A 15203-nucleotide genomic window follows, 5' to 3' on the forward strand; every position below is an offset into this window, starting at 1 on the left:
TTATGGACAGTGGGATACATGATGAAACCCCATTTTTTAAACCAGCAATACAAAATGTAAAACAGTAAGTGGAGACTATACATAAATACTAAGACTTCAAAAAAACCACCTAAGCCCTTTAATAATACACTCTATGTAAAAATGCATTACCCATGTACATATACTACGTAACTCCAATATTATCCTCTTATACAGTTAAATCTGAAAAAATAAATTTTTAATATCGACAGTATTAGAATATGAAAATCATTTAATGAAAAGGCAAATTTATATTTCATCTTCAAACAAGAAATCAGTAATCATACAATATGCCCAAATACAAAATTAGAGGAAAAAAACATCTGTATATGTCTGTGATTCAAGCAGCATCCTTTACCTAAAAGCATTTTGTTGTTCAACAGGCATTAGATTGGTCAATCAGTTAATCACTTCCATCTCTCAATCTGTTTAGCAGTAGAGTAACTCGGGTCAACAATAAAAAGATAAATTATACTGCAACTGGTAAGAAAACAATGTAAAATTAAGAAAATGAAACAATTACATGACAAATGCTATTCTGAAACCAATGCATTAACTTGCATTAACTTCTTTAATAAGTAGTGAGCTATCTTTTAGCAAAATCTCACCAGGCTGGGGATGCAGTTTTTGACACCAGCATCCCATATGACAGCCTTGGTTCCAGTCCCAACAATTCTGCTTCTGGTTGAGCTTCTTGCTAATCAGCCTGGGAAAGAAGCCAAACACAGCCCAAGTTCTTAGTCCTAATGCCACCAACATGAGAGATCTGGAAGGAGTTCCAAGCCTCCGGCTTCAGCTTGGCACAACCCTGGCTACTGTGGCCATCTTAGAGAGTGAAACAGCAGACAGAAATTCTTTCTCCCCATTACTCTCTGTCACTTTGCCTTTCAAATAAATACTTTGTAAAGAAAAAAAAAAAAAACTCATTCTAATTTCTTCAGCCAGAAAGATGAGTGTGCAAAGCGAAACTAGATGTCAGGAGCTTTAGAGGTGTTATTATCCAAGTAAACTCAGGATTACTTCTAATAAGGAATAGCCAAAATAATCAGTTAATAATTTCATCACACATTCCTAAATTTATGCTGCTTGCATTTTTTCAGAAGTGTGTATGAACGAGAAACAGAATATGTACAAAAAAAAATACCATGAGACCACAGAAATTCTTCCTTTGGAATGTTGTTCCCTGCTTCAAAACAGTATCTTCTTAGACTCCAAATTCAAGGTTCCTTTGATAGCAGAAAGCAAAAGTGTTTCAAAATGAGGTTCAATATTGTCATTATTTTGTTACCTTTCTGAAAAGAAGAGTCATGTACAGGAAATAACAGAACACATATCTTTGTATACACCCAGGCTTCAGTGTTACATATCTGTAAAGTAACTGAATACATAATATAACCCTCAATCAACATTTCACAAAAAGAAGTAATGACATGGGCCTGGTAGCTTGGCCTAGTGGCTAATATCCTCGCCTTGAACGCCCCAGGATCCCATATGGGCGCCGGTTCTAATCCTGGCAGCTCCACTTCCCATCCAGCTCCCTGCTTGTGGCCTGGGAAAGCAGTTGAGGACGGGCCAATGCTTTGGGATCCTGCACCCCTGAGGGAGACCTGGAGGAAGTTCCTGGCTCCTGGCTCTTGGCTCTGGATGGGCACAGCACCGGCCGTTGCACTCACTTGGGGAGTAAATCATCAGACGAAAGATCTTCCTCTCTATCTCTCCTCCTCTCTGTATATTTGACTTTATAATAAAAATAAATCTTTAAAAAAAAAGTAATAACATATATTCACACAATGTTACATACAAAAAAGGTTACACTTTTCAAAAATTAAAATTAAAAATTATATATATTATATGTTTTATATATATAATGATTTAGTTATTATTAAGTATCATCCAGGGCATATTAGCCTATTATAAATTCTTTTTTTCTGAATCATCATCAAAATTTTTCAAGTACAATCATATGTTGGCTACTTTTTAAATTCATGTATTTAAAGAAAAGTTATATCCTAAATTCTAAGAGACAATAGTAACTCAAAGGTCAGTGTCTCCAGGACAGTATATCTCATATTCAGCCTGGCTGCAATTCAGTCTCTCATCTCATAGAAAATGTCACAAAAATATTACTGAAATCAACCAAATTTCCCTCTAATACTTCTGAAGATATACACCACTATGGTCTATGTTAGAATTTAAGGAGCTCCTGAACAAATTGCATTCAAAACCTCTTAACACAGTATAAAGAAATACAGGATGAAGGTTCCGAAAATCGGGAAAACCTTCTAACATGAAATCCAGGTGACTCTAGCCTATATTAAGAGTTGTAACCGTCATTTTCTCCCTTTGCATATTCATTTCTTCTCTCTCTTTCCCTCAAGCTTTCCTTCCATCTCTTTTCTGTCATTGGGTCTTCTTGGTTAATGTCTAAATAGAGCACGTGAAGAAGAATAGAAATAGACAACAAAAGGACCTCTCCTCACTTCCACATGGACACATCCCGCCATGCCTACTGTCACCCAGCAGAGATTGTTTTTAGCATGTAATGGAGTCTCAAGGCCCATTCTGGTTGGGGCAATAATGTATCCTGAAATAGCAAACAGAATATAGAAAATGTTGTGTCTACAGCCAAAACCCAGAACAAATTTACTTAGTATTTTGTAAATAATTCTCCAATTCACATATCTAAATCTGTTTGCCATAACCTTCCAAAAATCAAAATGACCCCTTTCTCTTGGCAATCTCAAGCAAACCTTTCAAAGTTGTTTTTCAAGAAAGAAAACTTACCAGAATAATTCAAAAGCAAAGGGCTGCCCCTTTAGAAATTAATTGCCAGGGTTGCTAATGTTCCCTTTCCAGGTCTCTCCCCCAGTCTTGGCTCCAATTCTAAGCAGCTCACAGCCAAACCAACTCCAGTTTTCTTTCAGTCATAACATTTTTGGCATTCTAAAGCATCCCCCACACAGCAAATCCATCTTTCAGATGTTCTTGGTATGATAACTCCATGAGAAGAGTACTGAGGTTTCTAGTAATCTGAGTTCACTTTAATGTCAAGGCCTTCTCATAATCACACCTTCTCTAAATACCATAGTCCCTACCCTCAGCCCACCGCAATCCAGGGGTGCCCATAACCCCGCTCCCTTGCGCTCACATCACTCTCTCTAAATAATTTCCCTGTTGGTGGCAAGTGAAACTACCAGTCCTCTCTCTATGCAAAATCCTAACTCCCAATTTCTTAAACTCTCTTCATCAACTCCATCAAGGAGAGAGAGAGAGAGAATGTATGTGTGCGTGTGCGTTTTAAAGATGGTGGATGAGAAAGTCTGTTCACATTTATTTAAGTCCACTTGAATATTTTGTCACATCACTTGCTTTAGATAGCCCTTATCTATATTCCTGCTAAACTGTAGTCCTTTTATTTTCCACTTGCTAAACTTTATTTCCTGATGCCTTAAACCTGACTATAAAGCAAATAATAACTGTTATCACAAAAAGTAAAAATGGGGGAGGGGCAGGAAGGGAGAAAGAAAGGGAGGGAACAAAACATCATTACATCCTTAGATTTGTAGTATGAATTATATTAAATTTTACCTTTACATTAATTCAAAAAGTAAATTAAAGGGAGGAAAAAACCCTTCACACTCTAAAAGTAAAAAAAAAAAAAAAAAAAAGGAAAGGAATCACAATTGCTCAGAGCTGCATAAGGTATTTTAGGGAATTCGTGTTTGTGCTTAGGCAGTACTGCATTTGAGTGAGCCCCAAGCAGAGACGCAGTGACCACGGTCTCAGCGGATAAGGCTCTCGCTGCCTAGGTGACAGTTCTGTTGGCCCACAACGCACAGTCCTTGACACTGAGGGACGTGTGCGCCCTGGGATGAACTGTGTCTCTTTCATAGAAGCTGCCAACAGCTGAAGATTACACATGTGAAGTAAAACGTCACTCCTTTCACTCAACAAAATTTGCTGGCTCTTAGGGTTATCTTTGTCTGGTCTTCAGAACTTTCACAACTTCCTAGATTAATGATCTCCCCCTCCACCCCTCCCAGGGACTTTCCTAAATGCACCTGAGCTCAGTGAGTCACAACTCAAAACCCTCCAGGTTTGGCAAACACCTTTCAGAGAGCTTAAAGCGCGCAATTCATGACTATTCAAGAGATCATTGCTAGGCAGTGCTGGCCAGACCTTCAGGACTGAAATTCTGCACCTTTTAGTGACCTCTCTCTCTGCCCCTCCCCCAAACCCTGGCTGTTTTTACTAAGAAGACTAGTGCCACCATGCCCCCCACCTGCAGACACCCTCATCACTGCTTTCCTGCCAGTATCCCTCCAGAGGGCTACAAGACAACCTGAAAAAGCAGACTAGAACTGTACACGGAGGTGGGCACCCTGAGTCCTCCCGGGGTGGCCTGGTCAAGGACCAACGGCGCTTTTCTAACATGATTTTTCTGGTCACTGTCTAGAGTCCCACCGCCTCAGAACCAAGGGCACACTGCCTCCTGGGTACCACTGCACATCACCCCACCACGTCAATGTACCAGTCACTGTCCCAGGGATGACAAAGAAGCTGCAACTTTGCGGTTCTGACTTTGGAAATGTTGTCCCAATGCTCTTACAACGGTTGGGACCAAAAGACCAGAAGGACTTGGGTCACTGGGGGTCTGGTCACTTGTTTGCACAACTGGCCTAGTCAATCATCCTCTCTTAAACACCCAGTTGACAGGTGAGAAATTCCTCGGTCCCAGGTCACTCCAGGAACTCCTAAGCAGCAGTCTGGGCTGGGACATGGGTCTGGAGAGGAAAGGAGTGGTGTTGTAACCTTACAGAGCTCTTCCTGGGGGTGGGGGGACACTCCGGGCCAGGCAGGCGGGAGGTCCCCAATGCCAGGAATGCACTGGTCCAGGCTCTGCAGGGAAGGAAAGGGGGTGGGGGAGCCACCAAGTCCCTAGAGGACGGCGAAGTGCTACCAGAACAGGACAAGATGCGTGGAAATGTTCCAGGACGAATGAACAAGAGGATACAGACTGGCGACAACTCGGGGACTGGAAAGGCAAGGGGCGAGGAGAAGATGAGGCAACAAGGAATGCAGTGCCTCAGGCGCCGGCGTCCAAGCCCAGCCGGCCGGTGCCAGTGCCTTCCCGAGCCCCGGAGAGATTGGCTCCTGCCGAGCCCCCTCAGCCGGAAAGTTGGCAGCCAGGTCCGGGAGGGCAGCGCCCCCCTGCACGGCGCGGCCGGGACGCCGGGTGGGGAGTGGAGCCGCGTCCTACCTTTTGGTCGACGATGGAGCAAGCCATCTCGCGGACGTGCGCCAGGCTGTAGTCTCCGGACGAGTCCTGCAGCAGCAGCACCGGCTCGCGGCTCAGGCCGATCTGCAGATGGAACGAGATGCCCCCGGTCGGGGCCGCGAGCGGAGCTAGGAAGGGCGCGGGCCCCGGCCCCGACCCTGGCACCAGCGCGGCGGCCGCTGCGGCCGCGGCCGCCGCCACAGGGAGCAGCGGGCTGGGCGGCCGCAGGAGCGGAGGGGCGCTCATGGCTCAGTGGGGTAGCGGAGCCGGGCGGCCGAGGGCGGGGACCGAAAAGTTGTTTTTGTTGTGTGTGTGTGTGTGTGGCGGCGGACCAGCGGAGAGCTTCTTTTCTCTGGGAGCCGAGACGGAAAATAAAAACTTTCCGGAAAAGTCTCGGCGCAGGGGGAGGGTGAGGGGCTGAGGAGCGGGAGGGGTAGGGGAGGAGGGAAAATGGCCGAGGCGGGAGAACGGCACCTCCGGGAAAGCAGCCACCGCGCGCGGGGGAGGCGCCGCCGCTGCTGCCGCGGCCGAGGAGCAGCCGCCGCGGCGCGCGTGGGGGCCCGGGGCTGCGGGTCAGCGCGGCCGGGCGGGGCGGCCGAGGGGGCGCGAGGGGCGGGGACGCGAGCTGGGGGCGGGCCCTGGGAGTCGCCACCCGGCGGGCGCCGGAGCCGCAGGAGCCGCGGCCACAGCGGCCGGCCGCAGGGTGCCCCGTCGCCGCCCCCTCCGCCCGAGGTTCCGGGGGTGCCTGAGCCGGGGCGAGCCGGGGCTGGAGCGAGTGGAGGGAGCTCAGAGCCACCGCTCCCCCCACCCCCAGGCGGGAACTCCGGTGTCTGCCGACCCGGGCCGCCCAGGCTGCCGCCCTGAGGAGACGGGGCGCACCTCGTCAGCCGGGCCTCTGAGAGCGCCCCAGTCAGTCAGTCAGTCCCCGTGGTCCCCCCTGCTCGTCTTGAGGCGCCGGGACTGCGCGACTTCCACAAGTAAGGCGACTTGGGCTGTGACTCGGTGATAACAAACCCTCTGTGTGAGGTTTCCTTTCGGAGCCCTGTGGGAAAGATGAAAATAGCGGAGCCTGTGGAAGCCGCCTGACAAGCCCCACGCCCTCCGGGAGCCCTCCGGGAGCCCTGGGGTGTGACTAGAGAGGGTAGGGAGCCGGTCCGCGGTAGAGTGCGTGCCTCAGTGTATCCGCCGTGAGTGAGTGTGCGTGTGTCACACACTCAAGTCCAACCCTACCTACTCCACCCCAGGCCCCGAGGCCCAAGACACACACAGGGGCTGAACTCAGGAGAAGGCCCCTTTGGGAGAGACGTGCCCGTCCGCGGAAGGACGTGGGTAGGGCTGCTGCGGCCCCTTACTCTGTGTCTGGAGCTTCTGCTGTGGAGCCCCAAAACAGTAGTCTCTCCTTGTCTGGCAGTCTACAGTGCACCTGACAGGAGTGCTGCTGCCAGCTGTGCTCAGCGCCACCCTGTCTCCAGCACCGCCAGAGAGCCTGGGCACAGCCTGCCCCCGGCCCCCGACGGGTTTCTTGCTGTTGTTTGGGCTCGGGCTGGCAGACCGGCTGCCCAGTCTCATGAGGAGACATTTGAGCTTTATCTTCCCCTCCCATGAGAGTGGGTTTCAAGGGTCCAGCCCGCCTTGGGATCCTGTTCCGTGTCATGTGCTACTATCATCGTTTTGCAGTGCTCCATAATCTTTGAAGAAGAGTCATCCCATTTTCATGTTGCAGTTGCCCAAGCACTTTCTGTAGCCAGCAGGGTCTTGTTGCTGTGCTTCCCTGCACACGCATATGCCAACATACCTAAGCAGTCTAGTATGTATGCTTTCTTTCCTGGTTGGTGACATGGTAATTTTTTCTATTGTTTTGCCATGCTGCTCTGGTCAGAGATACTGCAAGGCAGCTTTCCTTAGAACTCGGTACCCAGTGCAGGTGTTGCAACCATGTGCATCCCCAGCTGTGTCGCTCACCGCTGTAGAAGAGGTTTGATTTTATTCTGGATATGGTGATTTGTTAAAGTCTGTTGTGTATGTTGGTGCTTCCCCCGCTTACTTCCATATGAGGTAAACCTATTCATTTTCTTAATGTGCCGGATACACTCTGCTAAGCCTGGAGAATAAATGGATTCTTCTTATGAAATATTCCTGAGTTCTCTAGAACTTTTTTTTCTACTATCAGGAAACATTTTTTTAATATTTTTTCCTCAGAAATCTGAATAAAGTCAATATCCCACAATTTCCTGTTACCACAATTTACTATTACCTGGTAAGAGGAACTTATACAAAAGCTAGTTTCATTTTGGATTTAGAAGAGCAGGAGTTATTCATGCTTTGTACCTATCACAGCTGGGTCCTGCAGGGGTGTCCCCAAAGTGTTTCAGCTGTCAAGCCAGCTGTAACAGATCACATTGATAGGAAAAGTAAAGGTAATCAGGATTGTTTCTGATAGTCACAATTACCATGAATGAAAATAATGCCATAGTAAAAAGAGTGAGGAGGGGCAGAATGGAGGGGCTGGAACAAAGGGCACTGCTTTGGAAGTCAGTGTAACACAAGATTTCAGTGAGTTTACACTTGAGCCAAAACCTATTTGGTGGGAAGGGACCACCCACGGAAGCTCTGGGATAATAACAGTCTACACATAAAGAATAGACACTGCAAAGACTCGAATTCAGGAATGTACTTGGCATTTTCAAGACACAGGAAAATGAGGCAAGTGCATGAGATGAGGTCAGAACTGATGGAAGCCAGATTATCAAGGGTCTTGAAGGCCATGGCAAAGGGCTCATATTGTAATTCAACACTCCTGGGAGGTTTTCAGAGATGAGATTTAATTAACGTTTTTTTAAAGATCACTCTGGCTTCTGTGTGGGACACATTGTAAACGTAAAGAGTAAAAACAGGTAAGTAGGAGACAGTTGGTGGCATCCTAATCGTAGACTTGGGGCACTGTGGTTGTCCTGTAGGTTAGACATGGAAAGGTTCAAGATGCATTCCAGAAGCGTAACTCAAGGTCTTGCTGATGTATCAGATTCCTGGAAGCGAGAAAACAAAAGTGACCTGAATGAAGGGCTTGCATGTTTCTGAACACAAGGCCTAACAGTAGTGGCCATTGAGCAGAAAGAGAACAAGAAAGAAGCACCTTTTTGGGGAGATACAATTTATATTTGCTGAGCTTGACATGCCTCTAGACATGCACTAGAAACGCCAGCTGGAGCTGTATATATGGGCCAGGAATTCAGAAAAAGAGAAAAGGCCATGGATACATTTGGAAATCATCAGTAAGGTGAAAGCATTTCCAGGTGTGATTAGATGAAATCTCAAGAGAGAGCTCAAAACTCTCATTATGAATATGACATTTACATGAACTTGGGTACAGAAAGAAAACCACTAAATAATTCTTTGGTACACTATGACTTATAATTCATATGAAATTTTTCTGAAGAGTTAAAAATATTGTGGAAGCAAGGGAAGAAGCAAAAAAAGAAAGGCCTACTGTTTTAAAATGATTTTCAAGCTGCTGAAATGTTCGGACTGGTGCAGCGGTGGATCAAGCTCCCTGCTAATACCCTTAGAAAGAAGCAGAGGATAGTCCGGTATTTCAGACCCCAGGACCCATATGGCAGATCATGAAGAAGCTCCTGGCTGCCACCTTCGGACCAACCAGCTTTGTCAGTTGTGCCCATTTGTAAAATGAATCAGCAGATGGAAGATCTTTCTCTCTGTTTTTCCCTCTTTCTCTCTGTAAGGCTGAATTCCAAGTAAAACAAATAAATCTTTTTTAAAAGATGCTGAGATATTGTCTAATGCAAAAGAAAAAAAACATTAAAACCATTATAACTTGGACCTGGCACGATAGCCTATTGGCTAAATCCGTGCCTCGCACGCATCAAGATCTCATATGGGTGCCAGTTCATGTCCCCAATGCTCCACTTCCCATCGAACTCTGTGCCTGTGGCCTGGGAAAGCAGTGGAAGATGACCCAAAGCCTTAGGACCCTGCAGCCACATGGGAGACCCAGAGAAGGTTCCTGGCTCCTGGATTCAGAACAAATCAACTCCAGCCATTGCAGCCACATGGGGAGTGGATCAGCAGACGGAGGATGGCCCAAATTCTTGGGTCCTTGCAGATCTTTAATGACTTTCTAGTTATTCATAGAAAACCTAACCATTTAGGAGAATATCAGTAAATGATAACTATAGTTCAAGGATGTTCTTACTTTTCCTTGAGCGCTACAAATTATGTGCGTGAGGACAAAGGTAGAAAGACAAGCAGAGAGATGGATGACTGATGTGTAAGACAAGTATCTTAATACTTTTAATTTAACATATTTAGGTCAGAGACAGTGAGAGTCCCTAAGCAATATTTCATTCCCCAAATCCTCCAGTGGGAAAGGCTGAGCCAAGGGAAATTTGAGAGCTGGAAACTGAGTGTGGCTCTCCCACCTGAGAGACAGGAAGCTGTGCCATTATGACCCTTGCCCCAGGATGCTCATTAGCAAGTGTTTTGTTTTGTTTTTACCTTCTTCTCTCTTTTTTTTACACTTATTATTATTATTATTATTATCATCATCATCATTTTCTGAACAGTTCCATAGGCCCTGGGATTTCCCTTATCCCCTTCTCAATCCTCTACTCACACACTGAGTTCCTTTATATCATTACTATAGTATAGTCATATGTGCATCAATGCAAGCATGAACAAAGGCAGAGAGTGTAGCATTCTATTGTCAAGCTAGAGTAAACAGTTTCATTGGGAGTCCTTCTTTGGTCTGGAAGTAGAAATGCATACTGCATTGTATCCTCACATCTGGATATAATGGTCTCCATTACACAGTTACTATACATCCCCTTAAATGAAAAGCCACAAAACAAAATCAACAACAGGAAGAAAGAAGAAATTAACAACACCATGAAGTTAAATAACATACTACTGAATGACCAATGTGTCACTGGAGAAATGAAAAAGAAAATCAAGAACCTTCTTGAAGAAAATGATGCTACTATATGATCTATGAGTCACTGAAGAATTTAATGAGAAAGTGTTTTAAAGTGATGAAACCAAAAAACAAAATCAAAATCCAAGAGATAGTTTCCGTTGATCTTTGTTAGTGAGATATGTCTCCTATAAGTAACAAATAGATGGGTTTTGTTTTTTAATCCAGTCTACTAATCTATGGTGCTTGATTAATGAGTTTAAGCCATTTACTTTCAGGGTTAACATGAATGGGTGGCAATTTGGTTCTGTCATTTTAGCAATGAGTTATTCATTGACTTAGACTTCTGTTGTTATTTTACTGGGATGTTCTTCACACTTGCCTTTGGTCTTGGTGGGCGCTATTCCTTTTCTCTGTCAAGAGAACATCTTTAAGTATACTTTGTAGGACAGGTTTGGAGGAGACATGTACTTTTAACTTTTTACTGTGGAATAATTGTATTTCATTTTCAAAGACAAAAGAAAGCTTTGCTGTGTACATTATCCTGGGCCGACAACTTTTTTGCTTTTAGAATCTGTAATATGTCACTCCATTCTCTTCTTGACTGTAGAGTTTCCTGTGAAAGGTCTCCTGTGAGTTTAATTGGTATTCCTTTACATGTCAATTGATTTTTTTTCATGTGCACATTTAAGGGTCTTTTCCTTATGTTCAGTTGAAGAGAGCCAGATGATCATGTGTCTTGGTAAAGCTAGCTTTTGGTCAAGCCTGTTGGGAGTCTGTGCCCCTCCTGGATATTGTTTCCCAATTCTTTCTCCAGATTAGGGAAATTTTCCCTTATTATTTCATTGAATACATGTTTAATCCCGGTTTCTCTTTCTACACCTTCTGGGACTCCCATAACTCTATTTTTTTTTAAGATTTATTTATTTTTATTACAAAGTAGAATATACAGAGAGGAGGAGAGACAGAGAGGAAGATCTTCCGTCCGATGATTCACTCCCCAAGTGAGCGCAACAGCCAGTGCTATGCCAATCCGAAGCTGGGAACCAGGAACCTCTTCCGGGTCTCCCACATGGGTGCAGGATCCCAAAGCCTTGAGCCGTCTTCAACTGCTTTCCTAGGCCACAAGCAGAGAGCTGGATGGGAAGTGGAGCTGTAGGGATTAGAACTGGCGCCCATATGGGATCCCGGGGCGTTCAAGGCGAGGAGTTTAGCTGCTAGGCCAAGCTGCCGGGCCCAACTCACATAACTCTTATATTTGGTCTTTTAAAAGTGTCTTTCAGTTCTTGACTATTTTTTTTTTTTTTTAGCTTAACCCAGCTCTGCTTCCAGCTTTTTGTTTGTTTCACCTTGGTGACAGGAAATATCCTCTAATTTTGAGATTCTTTCCTCTGCCTCCTTCATTCTATTTTGGAGACTCTCCACTGTACTTTTAATTTGCTCTACTGTATTCATTTCAAATATATCAGCTTTTGTTTGATTCATTTCCTGTGTGACATATTCCTTAAATTCCTTGAACTTCTGCTTTGTGTGCTTCTTGTTGTTGATGAGAAACTTTATAACAAGTGTTTTGAGTTCTGTATCCCATATTTTCTCGATGTCTTCCTTAATGAACTCTGAGGTTGACAACGAGGAGTCTCCAGTAATATTTATTTTGCCTTTGTCTCTTGCTCTTGCTCATTGTACTTCTGCTTAGCAGAGTCTTCTCCTTGGGGCAGGTTACTAAGCTGTTTCACCCAAATGTCTACAGTTTGATTCTACTTATTGCAGTTGGTACATGGCTCTTGGTTTGCATTCAGTTATGCCACTCCCTCCAGCGAGTTCCAGGTCTGGGTTCTTATGTCAGCTTTCCGCCATGGTCTCTGTAGCCCCAGGGTCTGGCTCACCAGTTCCACCTCCTGTGATGCCATGCTGAGGCTGCACCGTTGTCTGTACAACCTCTCTCCCATTTCCATTTGGAGCAGATTCCAGGATTAGCGAGACACCAGGAGTCCTATTTGGCTAGGTTGTTGGTGGTGCTGATCTTGCAGGAACCTGTTGGCTGTTAGGTCTGAGGGCTTCATGGACCTATTTTGACCCATACAATGCCATAGTCGGTATTATTTTCCTGTGGGACCAGTGCAATGCACTGAGCTCACTGAGTTCTCACTGAGCTGAACGCATGTGCAGCTCACTGTTGTCCCTGCAGTCCTAAAGCTATTGCCACATTGTACAAAATGGTGCCTGACAGAACCACTACTAGAGTTCTTGATCTGCAGGCTGTCAGGTCTGATGGCTACCTGGACCTATCTTGGTTGGAAGCTGTAGGTTGACACATTGTAGCAGTTCACTGAGTCAGAAATGAGTTCACTTCCAGCTTAGTGCATGCACAGTCCTTTCCCTTAGCCTTTGCCTCCTTAAACAAAATGGTGCCTGATTCATCTCTCTCGGGCAGAGTGGGCTGTAGACTCCACCCTGTTCTTGCACTGCCTGTCTGGGATCTGCTGGTCTGTCTCTGCTCCTGGTCAAATCAAACAGACCAGCTGGATGAGCAGTTCTTTGTCTGGGGTCACCTTCTGAGTTCCAGGTGTAAGTCCTTTCCCATCTTGTTGCTGGTGGAGTTCTAGCTGCTGGTGGAGTTCAGACTGCCATTCACTGAGTGCTGCTGGAGTATCAGTCACTGCACCACCGCACCACTGTTTCAGCTGTTGTTAACATCTCTGGGTACCCCTCTGCTGTTGTTTTGTCCTCTCCTATTTCCTAGAATGTGCCTCCTTTGCTTCACACTGGCTAATGTTTCTCCGTCTGTTTAAATGTATCCTTACCCTATTCTGCCGTCTTGATTCTCTAGCAAGTGGTTTTAATCAGGAGTCAGAGCCTGGAGTGAAACCCAAGTGCTCGGCCTAATACCTTCTCCACCAAGGATAATTTTTTTTTCATTTTTAATACTTGCTTTAGAATGTTTGTATAATTATCAGAAAATGTTAAATGTGTTTGTATAATTATCAGAAAATGTTAAATGATGATAATGCACAAAATATCACAAAATGAACATGAGAACCTAGTGGATACATAAGCTGTTTAGACATCTGCCAGAAATTTTATATAAAAAAAGGTGATCACATGAACATATTAACTTTTTTTTGCTGATAATTTCATGTAAAGTAAAAAGATTACCCATTTCCTTTTCACCAAAAAAGAACTTTTCATGAAGAAGAAAAACTGAAAAACTAGTATTTTTTTATTTTCCATGTCGTGATGTATACATGAAAGACATGGATGGACTTCTAGGCTCCTGGCATGCCCCTAGCTTTTCTGGACATTTGGGAAATGAACCAACAGATGGCAAATTCTCTCTCTTTCCCTTTGTTTGTTCCTCCCTTTCTCATTCCCTCTTTTCCCTGTTTCTGCCTTTCCAAGAAATAATCTTTAAAAAATATTTTGAGTTATTTATATGCTTTATGTTGAGACATTCATCTCTCGCTTATTATTATTATTAAAGAGTAAGGATTTGTTATGTATAAAGTATCACAATCATATATATTAGAATGTAAATATTATTTGCTAATGTTTTAATGTTAACGGGTAATATCTGTATGCTGCTTTATGAATGTCATCTTTTTTTAAAATGTCAGTGTCTTTTTTTTTAAGATTTATTTATTTTTATTACAAAGTAGGATATACAGAGAGGAGAGACAGAGAGGAAGATCTTCAGTCAGATGATTCACTCCCCAAGTAAGTGCAATGGCCAGTGCTGTGCCAATCCGAAGCCGGGAACCAGGAACCTCTTCCGGGTCTCCCACATGGGTGCAGGGTCCCAAAGCTTTGGGCCGTCCTCAACTGCTTTCCCAGGCCACAAGCAGAGAGCTGGATGGGAAGTGGAGCTGCCGGGATTAGAACTGGCGCCCATATGGGATCCTGGTGCGTTCAAGGCGAGGAGTTTAGCTGCTAGGCCAAGCTGCCGGGCCTATGAATGCCATCTTATGCTTTAGTTTATGTTATATTTCTTAGAAAGGCATTGTTTAGTCTGAATTTAGATAAATACCCAATAAAAATTTTGGTTTTCCATTAAAACCATTACTTTGTTTTTTAAGAATTTCAGTCAATCTGGAAGCTGTCTGAGCATTTGTATTAATTAACCATTTTTTTGTTGTTGTTAAATCAATGGTCTCAACTATTGAAGGATATTTCTATGTGATTTTGTATTAATCAACAAACTTTCATCAGTAGACTGAAAAAATGAGGCTGCTATTCAGTATTTAGCTTTAAGTTTTGAAAATATTTTCTCACATGTGCTTCTTAAATTTAAAATATATTAATAATTTATTTTACAAGCATAAGGCAGAGATCTCCCATCCATTGTTCCCCAGTTGCCTGCTGGAACCCAATTACTTGAGCCATCACCACTGCTTTCTAGGGCTATAATCAGAATCCAGGGTCAGAAATTGAACCTATATATTCCAAAGTGTTATGCATACAAATTGGTAGGCTAGATATCTGATCATGTCTTCCTGATTTTTAAATTAATGAGTGAGCTTAAAAATGTTTGGTCCAGGGCCTGGCAGCTGGGCCTAGCCGCTAAAGTCCTCGCCTTGAAAGCCCCGGGATCCCATATGGGCGCTGGTTCTAATCCCTACAGCTCCACTTCCCATCCAGCTCCCTGCTTGTGGCCTGGGAAAGCAGTTGAGGACGGCCCAAAGCCTTGGGACCCTGCAACCCGTGTGGGAGACCCGGAAGAGGTTCCAGGTTCCCAGCTTCGGATTGGCGCAGCACCGGCCCGTTGCGGCTCACTTGGGGAGTGAATCATCGGACAGAAGATCTTCCTCTCTGTCTCTCCACCTCTGTGTATATCTGGCTGTAATAAAATGAATAAATCTTTTAAAGAAAAAATGTTTGGTCCAAATATTAAGTCATTTTGAACCATAGAGTTTTTGCACATTTGATCAATACCTATGCTTATATTTGTGTGTCATCTCATGCTTTTTTATTTAAACTTGACTC

At 44.4% G+C, this 15203-nt stretch overlaps 1 protein-coding gene across 1 annotated transcript in view; it reads right to left on the minus strand.

Moving 5' to 3' along the window:
- Positions 1-5639, minus strand: part of PRKD1 (protein kinase D1) — a 305664-nt gene extending 300025 nt beyond the window's left edge. The window contains exon 1 of the mRNA XM_058666284.1: positions 5279-5639. Within this exon, the coding sequence (XP_058522267.1) occupies positions 5279-5542 (264 nt within the window). The 5' untranslated portion in view covers positions 5543-5639. The remainder of the gene's footprint in view (positions 1-5278) is intronic.
- Positions 5640-15203: the final 9564 nt, after the last annotated feature.

This window comes from Ochotona princeps, chromosome 6 (genome assembly GCF_030435755.1).
Source record: "Ochotona princeps isolate mOchPri1 chromosome 6, mOchPri1.hap1, whole genome shotgun sequence".
NCBI classification, from domain to species: Eukaryota; Metazoa; Chordata; class Mammalia; order Lagomorpha; family Ochotonidae; genus Ochotona; species Ochotona princeps.